The 23,493-nt window shown below is 39.2% G+C and overlaps 1 protein-coding gene across 15 annotated transcripts in view; it reads left to right on the top strand.

Moving 5' to 3' along the window:
* Positions 1 to 23,493, top strand: part of MCF2L (MCF.2 cell line derived transforming sequence like) — a 150,375-nt gene that overhangs the window by 91,761 nt on the left and 35,121 nt on the right. For 12 of the 15 annotated variants that reach the window (XR_010428523.1, XR_010428524.1, XM_064646477.1 and 9 more), the window contains exons 3-4: positions 1,095 to 1,209; positions 19,961 to 20,051. Coding sequence is in view for 11 of the 15 variants with exons in the window: in XM_064646477.1 (XP_064502547.1) it covers positions 1,095 to 1,209; positions 19,961 to 20,051 (206 nt within the window). In the remaining 4 variants the exon portion in view is untranslated. Of the gene's footprint in view, positions 1 to 1,094; positions 1,210 to 17,668; positions 17,863 to 19,259; positions 19,845 to 19,960; positions 20,052 to 23,493 lie in introns of those variants that run through there. The other 3 variants (XM_064646473.1, XM_064646472.1, XM_064646474.1) reach the window with 3 other exon arrangements.

Genomic DNA, 23,493 nt, shown 5'->3' with positions numbered 1-23,493 from the left:
CAAATATTTATCAGATAGGAATAGGCTGGTAACCAGATGCCAAAAAAGCACACTGTAATCTTCACAAATCACTGTTGTTCTCATGATTGGTGTTGCAAATACAGTTTACAGATGATTTCTACACAAATATTGGATTTCAAGGCTAAAATAACCTTGTTATTTTCCAACAGTAGTTTTTCATTGTTTTTCTTCTCTTTTTGAAGTGTGAAGCAAAGATAACTTCCCAGCAATGTGTTCTTACCACCCCCAAACTGTTAATTTCATGGAGTTCCTAGGGCTCAGTAAGCCCCTTGTCCTGCCTGTGTTTATGAAAATATACTTGTTTAAGCCATGAAACATTAATATTGCTTTTAAAAAGAAATAATTACATTTTGCATGTAAAAATGTGTGCGAAGCACATTAAGAAGCATTGTGGTTTTTAATTCTACCCAGGGCTGCAAATGGCAGAAAAGATAGAGATAATGATATGTAGCTCATCAGCAGCTCTACTGTAGCGTAGATACTGTGAAAAAAGCTCTGCTTTACCTTTTGTACATAATCTGAGAATGGTAAATCTCATTTGAAACACCTACATCCATTTCTTTTAATGTTCTGTTCCTTTCTTTTAGACCATCCTGGAAGCAAAGCAGCCTCATGGGCAGGGTAAAAGGGGTGTTGCATGAATGAGTTCAAACTAGTAAGAAGGTTGAATTCAGTTTAAGATGGAGATTCGCCTACTTAATTCCGAATTAACATTTTTTTTCCTAAATTAGTTCATTTCTTTCTCCAGATGGGTTATATTTACATGCAGTTGGCGTTTATCAAAAGAAAGAAGCACTGCCATCTGGTGTCAAAACTGTGTTCACAGGAGCCGAGACATTAGTGCAGAAAAAAACTGTGATGAATGTGGTGTAACAAGTTCCTTTCGAACTTTGTAAGCTCTAAAGAATACACTGTTCAGAATAAACAATGTCCACGCTGATGAGTTCTGCACAAAAGGAGGGGAGAAAAAAGAGAGAGAAAAAAATTAAATACAGTAGTTTCTTTCCTGGGAAGTTGCAGTCTAGGTAAAGGAATGTGCATGTAAACATGCTTGCTGCTTGTTTCTTTTGTAGGTGGAAGAGGGGGAGATGGCTGCCCTGTTATCACCTTTCCAGACTATCCAGCTTTCAGTGAGATCCCTGAAAAAGAGTTCCAGAATGTCCTGACCTACCTGACAAGCATTCCAAGGTGAGCACCTGTCTAGAAGAAAATAACCTTTTATCTGCTAAGTGACTTTTCACATTCAGTCCCTTACATGATGGTGTAAAGATCGACTTGGCATTTAATTAAAGAAAAGGAAAATGCAGCTTATTGGTGCAGGTTCAGTAAGTGTTGATTAGTGCTACAACTACATTAGCTGCCTAATGTAGTTGCTAAATTATTTATATAATGGTATTTATATTTCATCAGAAGATTACTTCCTGACATGTATGGATATAGATTCTGTGATGGATGTTGTCTTCTTGTGTCTTCATTGTATCTTGGAGTACAATATTCAGTGTTTTAATTGAAAACATATAATTTTGGCAGAACATGCTAATTCCTGGATACTACTCAAGATATTACTCACTGAGGGAATACTCCATAACTACAAACAGAAGTTTGTCGTCACCACTTGTTATGTTTCCCTGACTCAGTTGAATGTAAGGTCTTTGTAGATTTCCAAAGCTTTGCCTGAGGGTGCTAAGCAGGCCCAGAAAATCCTGATTTTCTTAGAGGACATGGTAGTGTTATCAATGGGCTTCTCAATAAACATTGTGATTTTTGTTGACAGTCGGTTGGGGAGTGAAATGGTGGGTTCAAAATCCTGATGGAGGTGAGGAAGGCAAGTAGCAAAGTACAGACTGTAGACTTCAAGAGAACAGATTTTGGGCTTATTCAGGGAACTGGTAGGTGGGATACAATGGAAGGCAGCTCTGAAGAGATAATCTGTTGAGGAATGCTGCCAAGTTTCGAAGGACAGCATTTTCCAAGCACAAGAATGGTATGTCCTGGAATATGAATAGACGTAACAGGAGACTGACCCGACTGTCCGAAAGTGAACTTGTGACTGAGCTGCAATACAAAGGCATCATACAGGAGGTGAAAGCAGGGACAGGATACAAAGGAGGAATATAGATACATTGTCCAAACACATAGGGATGGTGTCAGAAAAGTCAAAGCACATCTGGACCTGGACAAGAAAAAGGAGACATCAAGGACCACCCAAAAAAAAACTTCTGTTACTTTAGCAGTACAGGAATAAGCAAGGAAAATGTGGACCTGTGCTGAATGGACTGGGTATATTAGTAGCATCCAACACAAAGAAGGCTGAGACAGTTGAATTCTTCACTTCAGTCTTCTCTGACAATGTCACCCCAGCCTATGTGCTCAGAGTGAGGGTTCAAGGAGGAGAATGACAAGAAATCAGTGAGGATCAAATCAAGGATCTCTTGAGAAATCTTGACCCAAATCTAGTCTTTGGGATAAGATGACTTACATTGAGAGGGGTGAGGAGGCTGACCACTGTCATAGAAATGGTGCTCTCTATCATCTTTGAAAGGTTTCTGAGATCAGAGATAAACCATAATGACCAAAGAAAGGTAAATATTGCATTCATGTTCAAGAAGGGCAAGAAAAATAATCTGGAGCACTATAGGCTTGTCAACCTCACTTTGATCTGTGAGAAAATTATGGAGTGAGTCCTCTTAAAACACACTTTTGGGCACATAAAAGAAGAAGGTTATGGGGAGTAGCCAGCATGAATTAAACAACAGTAATTGTTCCTGACCAGCCTATTTCTGTGATGAAGTTGCTGGATGCATCAATGAGGTGAAGCTGTGCATGTCTTGTGCCTCTCCTTAAGCTAGACCTTCAACTTAGTCTCCCCCAGCACCCTTCTGTCCACTTTGAGTTACTGTGTTTTTGCAGGTGGGCTGCTGGGTGGGGTAAGAAAGTGCTTGGATCATTCAGCTCAAAGAGAGGTAGTTAATGGCTCATGTTTTATCTGGAGACAGAGTTCCTCAGGGAACCATACATATTCATGCTGCCTGATGTTCTTGGCAAGGATCTGAAGGAGGAGATGGAGTGCATCCTCATCAAGTGTGTATGTGAGAAACTGGTGGACCAGCCAGTACACTTGAGGAAGGATTGCCATTCACAGGAGCCTGGACAGGTGGGAGGTATGGAATGACAGGAACCTCATGAAATTCTGCAACAACAAATGCCGAGTTGGCAGTTGGGATGGACTGACCACCTTCAAGAGTGCAAGCTGGGAACTAAACTGGCTGTGAGGCTGCTCTTCTGAAAGTACTTGGAGGTCCTGGTGAGCAGTAGGCCAACCATGAGCCAGCAGGGAAGGCTGGTAGCCTCAGGGCTGCACCAGCAGGAGCATGACAAGGAGTGGGTGACAGCAAGGGATTTACTAGCTGGCTCTCTCCAGGCCCCACCTGCAACACTGGGCTCAGCTCTGAGTTTCCATAGAGTGGGGGTTCACAAAAAGGAGTGAGTCCAGTGGGGTCCCCATAGTGGTTGGGAGCTGGAGCTGCTGTGCAGCTTAGGGAGGGAAAGCTGTTTGGGCCCAACAGCCACCATTCCCACCAACCAGAGGGCTGTGTGGAGATGGCAGTGGGGGCTGTATTTTGCATTCTTTTTGCTGATAGCATTCAGAGCAGCTCAGAATGGACCATGCTGAATTCACATTTGGAACTAGTCATGGCAGATGTCCTTAATGCACGTGTATGCTTTTGTTTTCTGTACGTGCATGAAGAGAAATAGTAGTGTTCTTGTAAAGGGCTTTCCTGTTAATTATTCTGTAGGACCTGCTCGCTGTGAGGGAATCCTGGTTATACACAGCACAGCACTGTGCAGTGCCCTCCTGGATGTACTTGTTAATCCTGTTTTAGCAAGGAATGGAGCTGTGAAGCCAACAGCCAACTTTTGCATTTTCTTTGTTCGTCCTTGTGTTGGTTAAACTGCGTGGTGCCAAGCATCCCTTCGTGGTATCATGGATACTGATATTGCAAATAATTATATACCAAATTCACATCTGCTTCTCCTTTTGAAAGTCCTTGGTGGTGAACTTTATGGTCACCCATTGAGCTTCTGCACAGAGTGGGGTTCATGTGAGAAATTCTGATCAGAACAAACAGCATCTGGTGCAGGGGAGGAGCACTGAGAGCATCCCAGCACACCAGTTTGACAGGAGCACATTTTTACTAATTAAAAGTCTGAGAGCAGATTTTCTGGAGGTTTTTCTCGTTAGTTGCCTCTACCTGACAAAAATTATTCTATAGGTATTGAGCCAGAAAAGGTCATTCCTTAAGTCTGGCTGTTCTTGTAGGATGATGATGATGAAATTATTTAGAAAGAGATGACTGTTCTGTGTAAACAAGGGAGATAGCCCAGCTGGCTAGATGTGAAGGTATTAACTATTGTGAATATAACAATTCTTTAGGTTTAAGGTGATAACATTTCAGTTTCAAACCTTGTAAAAATAATGCTACTGTTAAGGTAGTGATAAACCTGTGGCCTTTTCGTGTCTAAGAATTGCTGTAATCTCAAAGGCCTTACGATATCCATCATGTCTTTACTAGCAGTGTGAGAAGCTTACTGTTTAAAATTGTGTTTGTAAGCCCTTGTGCAGGCTTATAGGAATAAAAAACTACAGAAATGACACTAGCTGGATGCCAGCATGCATCCCGTTATGAAGTATATTTTGTGAATGATAAGTTATTGGCTACCTATAAGCCTAAGAAGGGCATTAATGCAATTTTTCTTTAATTGAGATATTTCTAGTGCTATTAAAGGTGTTGTAAGATAGGGTTTTTCCTGTTACCTGAGTGTTCAAATGCTGTTTTGGATGATTTGGAAACTGCTTTTGACAGAAGTGGAGGCAGTTAGTTAATAATTTTTCTTAGTTTGTAAGCTGATTAAAGAGGTGTAAGGAGTACAGAATTACAGAAAGGATAGAAATGGAGCCCACTGCTTTTATGCGTGGACTGCTTTCCCAGGCTATTGTTATTTAGTTTATCAGATACTGAACTCTGTCTTTGGGCTGTTCTGACTGACTGAGGAGAAATGGACTCTTCTGTGAAAAGCCCTGTAGAGCAGAGACATGTCTGGTGCCACAACAGTTCCTCAGAAAACTACTTGTGCTATTTGGCCCCATACAAGATCACAGTAAGGGGTTGGCAGCAGTAACTCAAACCTCATTGTGTGACTGCCTGCAGTCACATGTTAAGGGAAATAATATTTCGTGAGGAGCTACTAAGAGCCTCATAAGAAAGGACCTTTCTGTGCTCTTCAGTAGAGTTCACCCAATAAAATATTTACTGGTATAATAAATCTTAGCAGTGGGTTTTAGCATCAGGTTTTCAAGATCTTTCCAAGTGAAAGAAGACTAGCTTACAACTTTGAAAAAGGAAAAACTGAAACCTCTTAAACCTACCTTTATTATTCCTTCTAATTTTATAGATAAACATGACCTTGTTACCTCTCACTGCATACTTGTTCTCTATTATCTAAATTCTGAGTTCCACAAGCTTTTTCTGTGTGAACTTTCTCTTATCTTTTTCGTAGTGAAATTTAATCATGAACAGTTAAATATCTCATGGGGCACCTCGCATTTAGGAATAGAACTACTGAAAGTTGCATGTTACTAACTTAGATGACCATGGAATAGAAAAGTCCAAACAGGAGAGCTATTAGTATGTGCTCAGATGTGTAAATGCCTGATACATGAGGATTGTAAGAAAGGATACAGTGGAAAGGGAATACCTCATCTCAATTTAAAGATACTCAGTTAACCCTGGTGCAGCTGCATATCATTAAGCAGAGAGCTGAACCATATTCTTCAGGTGGGTGTTGTTAATGTTGCAAGGTAAGTTCCTGTTCTATAGATGGCTGGATAAAATGTGATGTCTAACATACGGTTTTTAATAGTCTCAAAATATTCAGCACAGTTTATTGACATAGGATGTACTGAAAAACCACTGCTTTGTCAGGAAAAAATGATGGATTAAGGATGAGTACAATGGACAGTGGAAGATTACAGCTAATCCTTTTATAACTGCTGTTTTGGTAGTGAAATTGATGTTGTAAAGATATGTGTAATACTTCTGAAGCAGGTTTTTCCTTTTAACAGATAATATTTTTTCATTATACTTGAAGTATAAAACGAATTTTTATTAAAAAGGTGAGAATTCTCTTAGAAAGATATATATGCTACCCAGGACAAAACAAGGAGAACTATGGCAGTATGTAAGGCAATACTTTCTAGGAAGAGTACTTTAACTAAAATGCTGAATTAGTACAAATCATTTACGTGTAAGTATTGATCCACAGGAATTAATAGTTCTTATCAATGGAATTACTTCTTTACAGATATTACTTTATTCAGTGACTATAAGATATGACATCTTTGAATTCAACTCTATTTCAGTAGAGGACAGTGAGCCAAATCTTGCATCTATTTGGGATGTTTTGAGGACATCATAAAATGTCCATATAGCTGGTCTGATTCTCCTTCTGCAGAGAAGAATGACTCCTGTTACTTCACTCTGTGAATCTTTTGGGGATGACCACTGAGCTCACTAGGAAAAAGAGAACAAGGTTGTCTCATCTCTTAGCTAAGTAAAAACCTGACAGCCCCCATACACAGTGCCCATCATTCTTACTGCATAATGGGAGAGGCACATGTGGAATGTACCTTTTACATTCCAAATTTACCAAGGCTAAAGGAAGAATATTACATTCAGATTTGCAAAAGGCTCCTGAAATAGCTGCCAACTATACCCTTAAGATTGCATTTCAGGGCATTCAGTGTTCTCTTCTTTGTTCCTTTGTTTTGAAAGTATTTTTTCCTCTTTCTATTGATCCTATTAAATATATTAAATAAACTTTTAAGATTTGCAGTATACCCCGAAAGCAAGTGTTATTCATTCTTCTCTCCATTACAACTATTACTTGAAATGTATTTTATTAACTTAAGTGTTTACACATTGTTAGTATATGAATTTACCATATGTGTGTTGTAGAATGAGAACTAGGTCCAAAAGAAATTAATAGATAATTGCAGTAGGGGAAAAAAAAAACAAACCAAACCAAAAAAACAAAACAAAACAAAAAAAAAACAAACAAAAAAACCCCAAAACAAAACAAACAAACAAACAAAAAACAACAACAACAAAAAAAAAAAAAAAAACAAACAAACCAAAACCAGACAGGATTTTTCAACATATGGTTTTGTTTCTGGTTAATTAGCAGTTTCTACTGCAAATTGAAAACAATGTGCTGTTTATGAGAACAAAAGAGTATAGTTTTAATGCTTATATAGGTTCATCTTTGAACAAAGAGAGCAAGCTAAATTCTTGTGGTCACAAGTGATTGGAAAGCTAATATTTTAGAAGTGTAAAACTGAATCTTAAACACAAAGTTCCCTTCAAGAAAAGTAGGAAATAGTGTAGATTAGAAAATTCAGAACAGTTTTTGATGGCCTGTTTGAGTCCCACACTGCCGATTAAATACAATACACGGGCTTTTTTTACTTGCATTCAGCCAGAGCCTTGTACAGCCTGTCTTTGTAATGCATTTCTGTCTGAATGCATGATCTTGAGCATAACTCAGGTTATCTTGGTGTGCTCGGCAGTTTCCTGTTTTGAAAGCTGTCCCTGTCAGTTTCCTGCCTGGGAGAGTGTCCCCTTCTTTGAGATTCCCAATGGTTTACAAATGCTTGAACACTATGTGGCCTTCTAAGAAATCCTGTTGTTTGTGGTGCTGCCCGGTGTGGGGGAACTAGGGAGCCATCCTGTCCAAGTAATGGAACAGAACGAGATGACCTCTGAAAGTGTTGATGTCTAACAGTTTGAAAGCTCAGTGTTAGGGTTTGCTATGCTTCTGGTAGACCCTTCCTTGTTTACTATAACAGCTCCCCATAGTTTGAGACAACACTGGAAAACTGAAAGGGAAGTGTCTGTGCTAAGCCTTCCGGTGGGTTCAGATATGAGAAGACTTCACTAGTGTGGGCACAGCAAAGCATGGCAGGGTGGATTTAGGTAGGCACCAGGAGAACATGCCACAATGTGGCATGGGTGTTGCTGGAGCTAACAAACCTCAGTGCAAAGGGCACTGGAGAGCACAGGGCTCACACAGCTTGGGCATGGCCAGTCTCCTCAGCACAGATCCACCACTGGGCTCTGAAAGCAGAGGCAGCAGTATTGGGGTAATGCTGTGTTTTGAGCTAGTAAGTCTGTCAGGGTCCAGCAGACCTTATGAAGAACCAGTGTGAGAGGGTAACTTCCTGTGTTTCTTCATTTATCTGCAAACTAAATGGGCAGTCCACCACTAGCTAAGAGTTAACCACTTCTGTTTTATAGAGTGCCAGGGATGAACATCACCACGTAATGGGTAAGAAGTGCCAAAAAACAAATGCCCTGACAGTTCATACTGATATGCTGAGCAACAGCTTTGCAGCTTCAGAGTTTATTTCTGTCAGCTGTGCTTAATTTCCATGCTCTCCTCTTTGTTGGATTACAATCCAGGCTGAAGATATGGAACCTGTACCCTGCTGTTACCTTGGCAGCCCCTCAAATTTGTCAGTGAGAACATCCCAGGATTTCCAGCAAAATCTGTCGTGCTGTGTGTACCCTTCCTTTCTCAGCACAGCTGCCAAACAGTTGTAAATGCCATATGTTGCTGTAAGCAGACAGGAAATGTAAAGTCTTAGGTTTGAAGTAAGAGCATTTTATCTTAAATTTAGGTGGTAGTCCAAAGCTTTTGTGTCAGATACATACTTTGGCAAGATTAGGTTAAAGCCCGAAATGTTACTTAGAGTTTGAATTGTTACTGGGTTTGGAACAAATTACACTGCTTTTGGTGTCCACCTTATGAATGCCTTAAATTTGTTTTAAAGGTCAGCCCTGTACAGGCAAAGTCTCTATAGTCTTTAAATCCCATTTATACTTTCAGGGTTTAGATGATTTGTATGTAGGTATGTATGTAGGCAAAGTAAATTAAGCACTGTAAAATTATGAAAGTTAATTACTAAAATGTTGGACCCTCACACAGTTTTTGTTACTCTAGGATTAAATTCAGAGAATTTAACTCCCTATTTAAGTGTAAAGGCACCATTCTAAAACAAAACATGCAGCGTTCAAAGTAAGGTTGTGCCAATACTTTGTGCAATGGCATTAATGATTATTGCAGTGTCCTGGAAATATATTCCAATATCATAGTTCTGAATAGGTGTAAAGAGGCTTTTGTGGAGTTGGACTTAATAGTTCTAAAATGAGGATTGCATAGGCTTTCTGTTGCTCAATTTACTGAAGTTTAAACCAACATGGAGCCATTTTGCCTTTATTGACCTATTTATCCTTAATTGCCCCTGCAGGATAACATGACCTACTTCAGCCATCTGTAGTTAAGTCTAAATGAGTCCTCAAAGTTGTCTTTCTTCAGTCAGTCCTTCCAAAAGGAGCTCTGTGTGGCCTGAAGAAATTACACTGTGTTTTCCATTTAGAAAATTAGAACTCTTCCTTAAAACCCCTTATTTTACTTAATTTCACACACTTAGCAACAACTTTTAAAATTATATTTCTTTTACTTGCAAAAATGCATTACGGTCGCTCTGATTTTAGTTCCTTGGTGGGATAAGGCTTGTGAAGTTTTGGACAGCTAGAACTAGATGATCTATAAGCTCTCTTCCAACCCAAGCCATTCTATGAATTTACCACAAAAAAGATAATGAGTCCCATGGAAAGGAAATCAGTGCATGTGGTATAAGCAGATGTCCAGGCCCAGGCAGATGATGATGCCTGGACACTTTAGTTCTTATTTTTAACACTGGCTACATTCCCTCAGCTTTCCCCCACCCCCCTCAGCAGCATAAGCTTTTTGGAGCAGAAAGAAGGTCAGCATATATGATGGAATGTAGCCAGTATTACTGTATTCTAGTCATTTGTGTTTATTTTAAGGAGGAATTGGCTTGAAAGTGGAAGAGAGACTGATTTGAGGACCTAAAGTGGCACAGGAGATAAAGAGGAACTATAGGGACCAATCAAGGAGGGATATCTCTGCCACTGAGCGGGGAGATAAAAGAGAAATGTGACTGTGTGTGCTATAAATTGGTGTAAATACCTGTGCTGTCTGTTTGCCTGAGGAACACAAGCAGCGCTTGAGACAGAAGTACCTTAAGTAATCGCATTTGGACTCGTATCTCACAATTTCAGGGGACCTAGTGCTGTGCAGGATAAAGACCTCTGGCTGCCTTTGGGACCAAGGCTGGAGAACAGCTCTCTTGTTTGTCTGTGAGTTGGCACTTGCCTCATCAGCAGTACCTCTGCAATAATAGCCCATCTTCCTTGCAGGTTCTTGATTGGAGGCAGATGCAGTGGGCTCTTGTCACCGTCCTCTGGTGACTGAGGAATTTTCAGATCAGGCACAGGGATGGACAGAACCACTTGTGGCTTTCTGGGCTACAGTTGTTGTGAAGTTTGGATGAAAATTCCAAAGTTTTGAATTATTAATAGCCCGTTAGACAAAGCTCTTTGAAGTTGCTTTCTCCTTATTATTTTTTCTCCCATTTATCTGGTTTTTAAGATCTCCTGTCACTGGCACAACATCATGTGTAATTATCTTGCCTATGCTTATAAAGTTGCAAAGGGCATTTCCATGGTGTTGCTCTGCCAGGCTGCATGATTCTGCTCATTTCTTCTGCCTCATGACCAAATTAACAACACTTGCCTATCACATTTTTATTTATGCCACCTCTCAACCCATCATTGATCTAAATTCTCCTTTGCCTGCTTGCCGAGAGATTCTAAAATACAGTTTTGTCTATCTTATGGTTCCCCAAACCTGAGAAAATTGCAATACAGTATTGAGTATTTTCAGATATACCTGGGGCATGAAGTAGTAACTGAGACCAAAAATAAGCATAATAGGATAGGAAAGAGGAAGTTTTTATCAGTGGTACACTAAGTAAGATTTAGGGGGAATTAGATGGAATGTGGAGAAATAAGAAAAAAAGGTGCATAGTGGAGGCAGGGAAACGCATCAGATTTCTTATCTGAACCTTGCCTAATGATGAAACTTTTACAGCTTCAGCTCCAACACAAAGACTCAGATTTTCTTAATTTTCTGTGCCACTTCATCTGTTTCTCTGAAGTGAAGGCAGTAACTGTCGAAACCAAAGCAAAGAGGGTCTAAATGCTGTGGGTTTTTTGAATGTGCATTTAAAAATACATCTATTCATAGAAGTTCAGTGTGGAATTAATTAGATTGTAGAATAGTGTGCATGTTGTTTTATTCATAGTGATTTAGTTGTTTGGGGTTGTTGTTTGTTGTTTTGGTTTTTTTTGCAGGGGTAGCAGTTTTTACTTTCAAAATCAGTTTTGAAGCATAAGCATCAATGAGAAATGCTGCCTCCTTGCTTACAGGTTGTGCTCCTGCTGTGGAGTGTCTCAGTATCAGCTGTGTTGGGTGAAATGCAGCTGTTACTGCTAGGAGCTTGATAAGTAATAATTTTACTTGGCATTCAGTGATTTTATACAGACCACTAGAGGCTGCACTTGTATAACAGCATTTCTGACTGTTATATTAAATTGTTCCTATATTTCTTCATGACCAATGGTCAGTCTTAGTTTGAGCTGGGTAGGTTTTTCCTTCCACAGTTAAAGTTCATTGAGCTGATTGTGAGAGGGCCCAATAATCAAATAAAATGAATTCTTATACAACAATAGCCTTCTTTCGTCTCGAAACACAGTACAGGTGCTCACTAGTTAAACGTGGTAAGGAGTAGATGGCATGTTTTGTTCCTGACTCCAGAGATTTTGATATGGAGAGATAGGTGCAGTGCAGCGACTTGCACACCACCAAGCACCAGCCTTAAATTCAGCACCTCAGGAAGCTTTAGGTGAGCCTGTTCCTTAGGTCTGCTCTGGATGGTTTTTCAATGAGATCAGAAGTGATGGACATGTCCTTCCAGCTGTGCTTCCTGCATTAGCTGACTTATTCAGTGTTTTCAGCTGAAGAGATATAGGTTACAAAAACTAAAGCCAAAATTATATTAACTGTATCTGGAACGATGCAGAAGTTTTTAATCGTTGCATTCGCATTTTTGCCTCATATGCAGTGCCATGTGGAAGAAATAGAGTGCGCTCATAATTTCTGTTTTTTCTCATAAACGTTGCTGGAATAAGAACTGATACCTGATAGACCAGTTACGTGCTTCAACCGAAAGTAATTCTTGTAGGAATCTGAACTGTATCACAAGTGAATGTCATCACAATATGACAGGTCCACTGTTGGAGTGGGAGCCAAAATGTCATGCCAGTTTGCTTTGGGGGCTCAGGAGGTCTGCTAGGTAGCCAAAGAGCTTTATCTGGATGTTAATAAATGCTACCCTTGTTAGGAACAGCTCTGTACTCAGATTTGTTCAATGTTCTTTGACCTCAGTTAGTCATACATCTGTGGCAGAACTTGGCACCAAACTGCTATTTTCTGTCTAACCAGTTAAATGCCATGACAGCAATATACTATTATATAACAGCCATCTTTGGAAATCTGATTTCATTCTATTTGTTTTTTTGCAGATGGTTTTTTTGCCACTGATATCTCAATAACAATGAAAACTTCAGATTTTCTGTCATAAAAATAGTAAATATAATTTTAAAGTTTGCTAATTTAGATCAAGCATATTTAGTGGAAAGGTATTACTGTCCAGCTTTCGGAACACTTCTAACTTGTCTTAGATGTGTAATCATTTCGATTGTATATATTTTCATACATATCATATGTGATACCTTGCAGATTCGGAATATCATTTGTAGCATTGGTGTTAGAAAGCATTATAACATTATTTTATTTGCCAGGCTATTCTTCAGTTCAATGCTTTCAAGTACTAATTTAAGTGCAGGTTTCTAGAAAACACGTAACTAGGATCTGTAATAGCAGTGACATTACAAAGCAGTATTCAGCTTAGATACTGTGCTAAAACCTAAAGCTCAAATGTCTGGTTTATAGTTCTTTTTCAGTTCCTGCTATCTCTAAATTGATTTAATCAGACACCTTCTACAGTGAGGCTGGTATTATGGTCTATAAAAGCCTGCGATATCAGTGGAGTGTGATATATCATGTTATTTTGATCATTTACTGAAGAAAGCATGAGTCTGCTTTCTTCTCCTTAGAGACTGGTTTAAAATGTTAAGTCCTTAATTTTAGTTTTACTTCGGATCATGAGAAAGAAGCTACCATAAGATCAAAATACTTCAAGACCAATTGAGTACAAAAACATTTTAATATTATTAAGTAGAATACCTCTTAAAATTAGGGGAACATGCCAAATATGATATTTTTTCTCTTTTAAAATACCCAGCTGGTGGATTTGTTTTGGAATGAAGTAGATAAATTGGCCGGTTCTGAAACAAAGAATTGTAAGAAAATGAAACTGCTCTAGGTCTTATTACTGTTTAGTGTCTAGGTTTTATTTAACGTTAAAGTTGAATTTTACCTTTTTTTTTTCTTTGTCAAGTTCATAGTCCATTAAATTCTTCTTCCCTAGAAAAAACTGCATCCTCTAAGACTTAGCTAATTATCAATTAGAATAGTCTTGGTTATCCTGTGTAAGGGACAGAAGGAGGGCAGATGTGCAGCAAGGCTATGCCAGGTGAATTGTTCCTGCCCTTTTCTTTGATGGGAAACCAGCATAAAACTGGTAACGTGAAACGTCACCACAGGGCTTAGCTGAATTTTTTTCTTTCATAGTTACTATACTGGAGATTTTTTATCTCGATTTGTTAAAACCATTAATATCCCATTCTTCACCATATTGACTGTCTTCTATAGCTTATAAAGGCCACTAAAGAGGTTGCTCTTCTCTACTTTCATTCATTGCCAGAGCATTAGTGGTATAATTTTTTTCATGTGGGAAACACTGATTATTAAGAAACTTCTTGTCTCCACTCCCCAGGAAATCATTCCTAGCAGCAACAGGAGAGATGAAAAAGTGATCTTTGAAGCAGCTCAGGTTCAGTCAGTTGAAGTGTCTGAAAATATAGGATGCAAAGTTTCTCATGGGAAACAACAACCTCACTTGAGAAGTGTCTGGTTTCCGATGGCCTGTTCCTAAGCAAAGTAACAGAGAATTCTGTTTGTGATTACTCTAGCTTGTTTGCTGATGACTGAATATAGAATGACTTCTGAATTCAAAGAATGGTATCTGCTGGAAGCATTTTTGTCACTGGGGGCATGATTGGGAGTGCTTGATGTTCAGTGTTTGGTACCTCTGTGCTCAGGCTACTGGACTGTCTCCTTGTATATGCTGAACCTGTTCGAGCTCCAGCTTGTCTTTTTCTGTACTACATACAACTCTACTTTTAAGATTAACTTTTTTTTTTTTTTTTAAGAGCTGGTCCACACAAACCTTGTGGCATGCCCAAGCATAAACCTAACTGCTGTGTGGACAGGGTGGGTAATACTGAGGTGATCTGCCACCATGTGTTGTATGTTTGCCCTTTTGTGGTGCAATAGTATGACCGGTGATGAGTGGATGAACCAATTCCAAGTCCTTCCTACATAGGCTTACAGTTGCATGCCAAAAAAGATCAGGATTTGTGAGCCACCCGAGACCACCCATCTCTTGAAACAGTGTGTGCATGTCACTGATGCACACTGATGGTCAGTGACAAGCTGCAGTGGGTGAGAAAGCTTTAAAAATGGGTGGTACCAGGGTTCTGCCACAGACATTGCCTTGGTGCTCTGCTCAGTGCAGTAATTCTTCATGGAATGTTACTGAAGTCCTACTATGAAAATAGCTGTTCAGCCATTGAAAGCAAGAATTTCTAGTCTGTTTGTATGTACAGGCAGAGGTAGTTGAGGTAGGGAACAATCCTGAGTGTAATGTAAGCCAACTGTTTATTAATAAAGCTTTAAGACTGAAATTCAGTTTTAGAAAACAGGAATTATGTAACCGAAAGTGCTGTACAGAATTTCAAACCTGCAAAGGTTTGATATTTTCAAGTCTCTGGCATGAACCCGAACATTTGCTTTGTTCCATTTGTATAGAGATCAATGTATGCAAACAGTTTTCATACAGCAGTGTAGAAGCACACTTATTTGTGTAGTAGTTGTCACCACCCATACCTTGGAGAAATGCAAGGAACTTTCACATGGTATTTATGTAATTGCTTCCACATACCCCAGAGGGAAGTTTCATTCCACAGTCCTATGTACTATAAGCTTTCCCACCCTTTCCCCCAGGTGTATGAGCTCATATGTCTTGCAAACAAGACAAAGAGGGGGCTGTCCCCATAATCTAAAGCTGAGGAGTCACTAAGTGGAAAATTCAGTTCCTGCTCTACAGTGGAAAACTTGGTACTTGTTGGGCAAGTACTTCAACCTTACTGTCATCTCCTCCAAATGGTTTTACATTGGCTTCCCAGGACAGAGGGGACTAAGCAGAAAATCTACCTTCTGATGCATTTTCTCCTGTCCTCTGGGGCCCTGCTCCCCACTTTCAACCTTTCTGACCTGGCCTTTGTGAGTTTGCTGGACACATTTCCTGCAGAGCAAGAATGGTTTCTCTGCCTGTCTAAAAACGTTCTGTTCTTTGTTCTGCTGAATAAACAGAAGAACAGTGCTTACCCCATGATGTTCAGTTTTATGTTGGTTTTTTTGGTGTTTCGGTTTTGGTGTTGGGGTTTTTTTTGCATATGTTAGGAGGGAAACAAAGGAAGGAAATTTATTCAAAATAAATTTGAATTACAAGCTTATATAAATTATGTTTCAGAAAGTACACCGGATACAAGTTAATACATTAAAGACAACAGAGGCTGTAAGGGAAATGTTAATACACAGGTGCTTCTGTTAAAGTTTTCTGCTGTTTCTCATTGTTAGGGTTGATTTGCAGTCCTTTACAAGTCTGGCAAATTTTCTTTCCATTTGTGAGGTCCCACCTGAGTTTTTGGTGTAAAGTTCAGCCAAAACAGCTGAGTGGTTCCTAAGATGCCAGGTAACAAATCTGCCCTGCTTTTCAAACATTAAAACAACTTTGTTTGAGAAGCTCAAGTGTCTCCTTCCTTTGGTCAAGGACTCAGACTTGACACTTAGAAGAATAATGGCCTTTGTGTCAAGGAAGTACCTTGAGAAAAATCTGCCTAACTCCCAGGCCACAGATGCTCAGTAGGTACCCAAGCCTGTTGTCAAAAATGTCCTGCTTCATCCCATGGCTGAACGGGGGCTTCTCTGTGGTTGCAGGATGAGCTGCTCCAAAGCCAGGTCTGACTACCAGGGCTGAGAACAGTAAAGCTGTTGGGTGGAATGTGAGTATTGCCTGTTGACAAGCAGGCAGTGCAGGCAAACTGCCTGACTCCATAGGCAGGTCCACAGCTGACCAATTTGTTCACCCAAGGGAAGATACTGGAAGATTGAGTGGGACACAGGGTATGGGAAACTCAGATTGGAGGATGAAGGGACTGCAGTATTTAGGAAGGAGTGGGGTGAGAACTGATTTGATCATTTGACCTGACAGTATTTAAAAAAAAAATAAAATTACTTTTTTAACTGTTCTTGGGTCAAGGCAGCAAGGAATTAGAATGGTTGAAGGGATGAATGGGAGAGACAAATGTGGTTGGTGGTGACAAGTTTATTGGGGAGTGATACGGGGTATCAGAAGATGTGGGCTAAGCTGATGGGTACAGTGCAACTGGAGCAAGGCTTGATGAGCAGGACAGGCTGTGCCCATCAGCTTCTACTACTGGACTGTCTTCTTGTATATGCTGAACCTGTTTGAACTCCAGCTTGTCTTTTTCTGCACTATATACAACTCAATATAGTTGTCTATAGAATCAGTATATTTTGAGTTTAATTTTTTTTTTTAAGAGCTGGTCCACACAAACCTTGTGGCATGCCCAAGCATAAACCTAACTGCTGTGTGGACAGGGTGGGTAATACCATTCCTAAGGTGATCTGCCACCATGTCTTGTATGCTTGCTCTTTTGTGGTGCAGTAGTATGACCAGTGATGAGTGGATGAACCAGTTCCAAGTCCTTCCTACACAGGCTTACAGTTGCTTGCCAAAAAAGATCAAGACCTCTCTGCTCTTGCTGAGACACAGAGCAGAGACCAGAATGCATTCCTCTCAGCCACATCGGGGGAAGGGAGAAATCAGTATTGGGATAAAATGTAATAAATTTGGCTTAGGGGAAGAGGGACAGCTGGCACTCACAGTTAAATCAAGATCCAAAGCAAAACTTGAATATGTGCTTGTTACCAGAGCACCATTCATCCTATGCCCTAAAAGAACAAGAGGGTTTTGCAAACTGTCACATAACTCCATATGCAGATATGTGTGTGGCAGCAAAGAGAGGTCAGTAGAGCAAGGGTGCATTGGCAAACAGACCTGTTTTGAATATTTGCTTTTCTTGAATACGTGACTTTGTTGTCTTGATAATGTTCTCAACTTTGTTGTACACAATGTCTTAGTTTGGTTTGTTGCTTCCTGCCTACAGCTTGCTGGAACTGGATCCTAGTTTCCATAGCCAGGCCTTTGCAACAAGACACTGTTGTCAAGATGACAAATATTTTTCCCACCTTGATCTGTTTGGAACAGAGCATTTAAATTTTTTTTAGCAGTCTATATTAACGGGGTGTTAACGGTCTGAAGTCAGGTGCTCAAGACTTTGCCGCTGGGTCTCGTCTAGGCAGCAGTGGGGAATCCTGTCTTTTATGTTTGAGCCTGGAAAGGAGTCCCATACTGATTCATGCAACCACACAACATATTTGATCCAGTGGAAAAAGAAGGTTGGCTAAAGACATCTTTTGGGCTATCTTAGAGATGCACTTTCCTTTGTCAATTCTTCCACTTAAGTAAGCCTTGTCTTTTTATTTTTCTAGGATAATGATATTAAGTTCTGCTTATTGCCAGATGTTGAGACAGGTGATTAACTGTGTGGAGCTGCCATCTAGATTGTCCCTGGGATCCCAGCTGAGTTGATCCTGTGCTCCTGGACAGAAATCTGATTGATGCTCTGTCAGAGGCTTTAATTTTATTCATGTTTCACAGAAATGTCAGTAGTTTCTTAAAATATGATACAGATGTTGCATTTTGGTACTCTGAGATTATGCTTCTTCTGAGGAAGTATGAAGAAATTTCAGGGCTCCTGAGAACTTCTACTTAGCAGAGAAAATAGCTCTTTAAGAGTCTTAATACACTCCAAAATACACATGAACTCCTATGGAAACAGCTGTAGCATCTTTTTTACTCCATTCATCCCCATTAAGGCTATGTACCCAGGGAGTTTGTTTTGCTACATGATTGTTGTGGAAAACGATTGCTATTTTAATTTTATTTTGCTCAGTCACTAAAGGTTAAAATGGTGGGAACTTTAAATGCTAAAATTAATCTGAATCTCTCTCCTCCTTTCGCTCTTTAAATGAAGATAAATATGAGGGAAAGGTTTAGTAAATCATGGAAATTTACTGTAGTGGGAAGCATATTGCTAATATAAAGCCCTGTTTGTCTGCAAGGTTTGTTCAGGCTTAAAAGACAAGTGCTCAGATGTTGTTTATCAGTGTTGTCCTAACCCAGAGGCAAGAGTTAAGTAACGTGTGCTGAATGTGGGCAGTGAGGGTTGTTTCTAATATTCTGCAATGTTTAAAGGACTGCTTAGCTTCTTCCTGTGTATTTTTAATGACTATTCATGTTTCCCCTAAATATTTTGTTTGTAAATTCGAGAGATACTGCATTTTGTAAAAGAGAGGAAATAGACTGTGAGTCATGTTTAAATTTGTCATTTTGAGGAATAGCTTAGGATGACACATCTGGGTACCCGTGTTCTTCATCCTCTTAAACATCCTCTTATCATTATGCTCCTGACATAATCTTATAAAGCAAAGCTGCTGTTTCCATGATTCAGCAATCTTGAATAAGGAATCCCGACATTCTGTTGTGCTGATTTTTATATTGCCTTTTAACATATTACCATAACAAATAGGTGCACAATGTTTCTAAAAGTCACTCCGTGCAGACAGCAGGCCTTGTAATAAATTATTATCAGGACTAAAAATATATCACATACATTAAAAAATTACCAAATGCATGAGAAAACAATAAATCTGAGCCCGTCTGCCTTGTATTTGCCTGCTGTTTCCATTTTGATTGTGATTGGCTGGCAAGGGCTGCTGCTGGCATTGCACAATTGGCTTAGATGGGGAATTACAAAACAGGAGCATATCCCTTGATCAGGACTCGGTAGCACATGCAGCTGAGCACAGGCAAAAAAGAAAGGTCACCCGTACACAACGATTTGAGCAGAATCTCTCCCACAGATGTTTCCATTCCAGGGAAGCGCATCTGATCTCACTGTTCTCATCTGTGACTTGGGGTTTTTAAATGCTGTAAGGTTTTCTTGTTTCAGTGAATGTAAAAACGTACTTAGGAAGAAGTTTGCAACCTGGAAGCATATGAGAATTTCAGATGCATGGAGCAATATCATGGAATGATAGAAGGATCTGTGTTTATAAGGAATTTTAAATATCAGTGAGGAGGAAGACAATTCAAACAGAAGGTTAAAAGCAGATGCAAAAGAAAAACAACTTTATTTTGATCCTGAAATTATACTGCAAACACCATGAAGAAGGGATTATATCAGCACCAAAACAGTGGAGAATCGAAAGGGTTTATTTTCCTCTGAAATAATCCCTGTACAAGAAATGTAAAAACTATCTTTCATGAGAAAGAATTCATTATTTGAATACATTTTGAAACTCTGTGAAGCACATATGGAACTGCAGCATCTTTGCAATGGTGTATAGCATATCTCTATTTAATGAAGATTCTGCACAAAAAGGTCAAGCTTTTTTTTAAAGCAATTTTTTAACTGCTTTTCTGAGTGAGAGCACCGGGAATTACATTTGTATTTTCAACTAAACTTTCCCTTTTTCTCCTTTCTTCCTTCAAACTTAGTTTACGAGATGCTGGAATTGGATTTATTCTTGTCATAGATCGCAGACAGGACAAATGGACCTCCGTGAAAGCTTCCATACTGCGGATAGCCGTGAGTACTGTTTAACTCCTTAGAAAGATTTTTCTGTGTTGAACCTTCCTCTTACAAGTGGAAAACCAGCAAGTTTTTTTTTTTTTTATTTAACAAAATGTCAGCTAATAAATGATACAAAAAATAACCAGTAGTTCTTTTGTATCCTGGCTGACTGGACCGAGCATCATGTATCTATAATGTGCTTTTAATGCACTCTGCAAGTCAGTGCATCTTCCTAAGTATGCACTTGGAGAGCGTGTGTGTGTATGCATTTGAATGTGTGCAGTGTGCAGCTCTCCCAGATGGGAACTAATATTTGCATGGACATCCCATCTGTCCCATAGAGCTTTGGGTCCACTTCTCACTATTCAAGTGAGCTTCCCTTTTAGGAAGAGATGAGGGTGAGGGTCCTGGTTAAGTTTACCACTTGTGAAAGGAATTCATATGTAAAATCCGATCTTGTAATATTTGGTTTAAAACAAGGGTTAATTGTAAGCAGAAAAATCTCATGTGCCCTCTATGATCAGTCAACAGCACATGCTGTTAACTTGCAGTCTCCCTTTTAATTAATGCTTTAAAAATCTGAAAAATAAGCTTATTAGAGGCTTTTTTTTTTTTAACAGAACTAGGAAAGGACAGATTCGTGTTTATCATGTGCTTATCCTACTTTTGGTTTACTTTTTTAGTTTTTATTTGTTTGGTCATCTGGTTGTTGTTTTTTTTTCGTTATCCTTCCTTGAATTGCTAGTGTCAATAATCTTTCCAGTAAAGGCTGAAAAATAGAGCTGTAAGCATCTTTTCTTTAATATTTAATTGCTGAAAAATGTTGGCTCTGTAAGATAAAAGTCAAATCAAAACAGTAAGTGTTTGTGTAACCTCATTATGGCCAAAGAACTTTTTTCTGTATTATAACTTAAAAGGTATTTCTTTAAAGGTAGTACATTACTCCCACTATATGACATATTGTGAATTACTAAATAATGATATAATATCCCCAAATATATCATAATACACAAATTATATCAAATGTACAAATTTTTACACAATAAGTATGTTAGGAATGTTACAATATTGCAAATACACTAAGTATTAGCAAAATTTGCTTTTGCAGGTCATGTTGAAATTTTGAGATGCAGCAATGAGTAGATTCCAGTAGTGAAAACTGAGAGCAGCATAATTTGAGATGATTAAAGAAAAAGGACTATATCTCAGGAGGTTTTGAATCTCTTTTAAAATTCAGTGCTGTAGTTCCTCTTCAAGGACAGATAAGCATTGCACAGATGATGGTCTTTTTATTTGCATAATTGGGGTTGTAAGGGTCAAGGAGAACTACAGACACATTGCTTATAGCCGTAATGACAACATTTATGAAGACATTCCTCCAGTGTGTGTTATTTTGCTTAGAAGCACTATTTGTAGAACCTGAGTAACTATTCCCCATTATAAGGGATATGTCATTGTCGTGATGGTGTTGGTGCCTAAGGGATTTGCCCAGAGAAGGGTGTTAAGTGCAGGGAACACTGCAGGTTTCAGTACTGTTGATGATGAAGTATTTTGCTTTTTCCATCTTTCCTCATTCTTCTGTGAGGTTTATTTAAAAGAGAAATCATGCTTCCTAGCTCAAGTCTAGTCTCTTAGAGGCATGATATTTTTTTATATTTGCTTCTCTTTTTGAACAGCAACAGTGTTGGCTTTGAATTGCATCCATTGGTGTATGTAGCAGTCCTCCTGTTGGGCTTCAGCAATAGTCACATCAACCCTGAACACTGGAAAATTTTATCTTCCTATTTCAAAAGAAGATATAGTGAAAATTGTTTTTGTCCATTGTTTCTTTACTATAGAATTTGCAATAAATGAAATTTAATACATTTCAGCTGTGTATTCCTTAAAAAAAAAAACCCACAGCCAAATATACAAGACGTATTTTGCGCCAAAGTCATGAGGTCCTATTGATGGAAAAATATTTTTTTTCCCCTAATATCCAATCTAAACCTACCTCCTTTCAGTTTGAAGCCATTCCCCCTTGTCCTATCCCTCCCTGCTCTTGTAAAAAGTGCCTTTTCTTTTTTTTTTTTTTTTTGATTGCTAAAGCTTATTGTTGTGTGTTAGGATAAATGTCTCATGTTATTTGAGAAAAGAGTTTTGGCTGTTGTGTTATTTGTTGTAGTTTCTACAGTGTCCTTTCTGCCATCTTTCCTGATTTTTCTTTTATCATCCCAAGGGTGTTGACCCTCTTGATTTGTGAAATCAGAAATGCCAGCATAGAGTGCTGTGGATGGAGCATCTGCCAATCAGTAGTACTCTGACAGCTGTAGGAAGTACATTTGTAAGCACTGAGCAGTGATGAACTGAATCTGTATTTCATCAAGATACTTAAAGGTTGCTGTAGTCAAGACTGTGAAGCTGAGGTAAACCTATTTTTGCAGACATAGTGGAAGGTCAGTGACTGCACTGCTTGCCCAGGATGACTGCTGCTCAAGCACATACAGTGACAGTGGGACTGAAAGAACAGCCAGAGGCACTGGGCTGAAAGATGGCCCCTCTTTTCCTGGGATGTGACAGAGATTGTGGCAAGAACGTGCCCAGGCACGGAGGCTTTGCTTCTGATATACTCTACTTGATGAAGTTGCAATGGGTAGGTGGCCCAGGAGGTTGTCCATAACCAGTGCAAGACTGCAAACTCTGGCTTTAAGAGACACTGCAAACAACATTTTTTTTTTTTTATTTTCCCCTTGATTTAGATAAAGTGAGCTTATTAGCCTAGGAAGAATCTGGCCTACTAGGGTGGTCAGGCTGAGAGGTGGAGTTCTGGTAGAGATTCCAAAAGCCAAGTTTCATGTTGTTTCACGTGAAGTCCTGATATTATTTATTCAATCTGCAGTTGTAGGAGCAACTAATCCTTACATTGTCTCTTGTCCTGTCTCTCGTCTTCCTCCATTCTGAGGGAAAGGTTGAAGTGTGAACTCATACTTTTAGGCAAACAAAAAACTGCACTCAACATCATTAAAAGTTTTACCATAGCCATCCATCAGCCTCATATTGAAGTCCAGAGAAAATAAACTTCCTTAAACTTGATGCTTAAGGAATAACATACATCTGAGCAGCTGCTCTTAAGGAAGCAGTTGGTATGGAGGTCACTTGGGTGGCAGTGAGGAATTTTGATCCAGTTACAAAACTTTGCAGCCATTTCTAAATGTGTCAAGAGATGGGTTTTGTCCTACCTCCTGGAGAAAAACTTTGCTTTGTGATTTGCCACCTTTAACTAAGGATGCATTGCATGCAGATTTCGTAACTTCTGTTTTGGACTGCATTGTCCAGAGCACTGCTTTTCTCAGCTGTTTGTGAATCAAAATGCAATCACTGTAACAGAGGCTTAGCCCAACAGTTGCTTTGAAGGTGGACCAAGACTATAGCTGGTAGGAAGAGACCAAAAGCCAATGGAGAGACTAGAGTGTTTAGG

Source organism: Pseudopipra pipra, chromosome 2 (assembly GCF_036250125.1).
Source record: "Pseudopipra pipra isolate bDixPip1 chromosome 2, bDixPip1.hap1, whole genome shotgun sequence".
Taxonomy (NCBI): Eukaryota; Metazoa; Chordata; class Aves; order Passeriformes; family Pipridae; genus Pseudopipra; species Pseudopipra pipra.
This window is presented reverse-complemented; position numbering and strand designations above follow the sequence as displayed.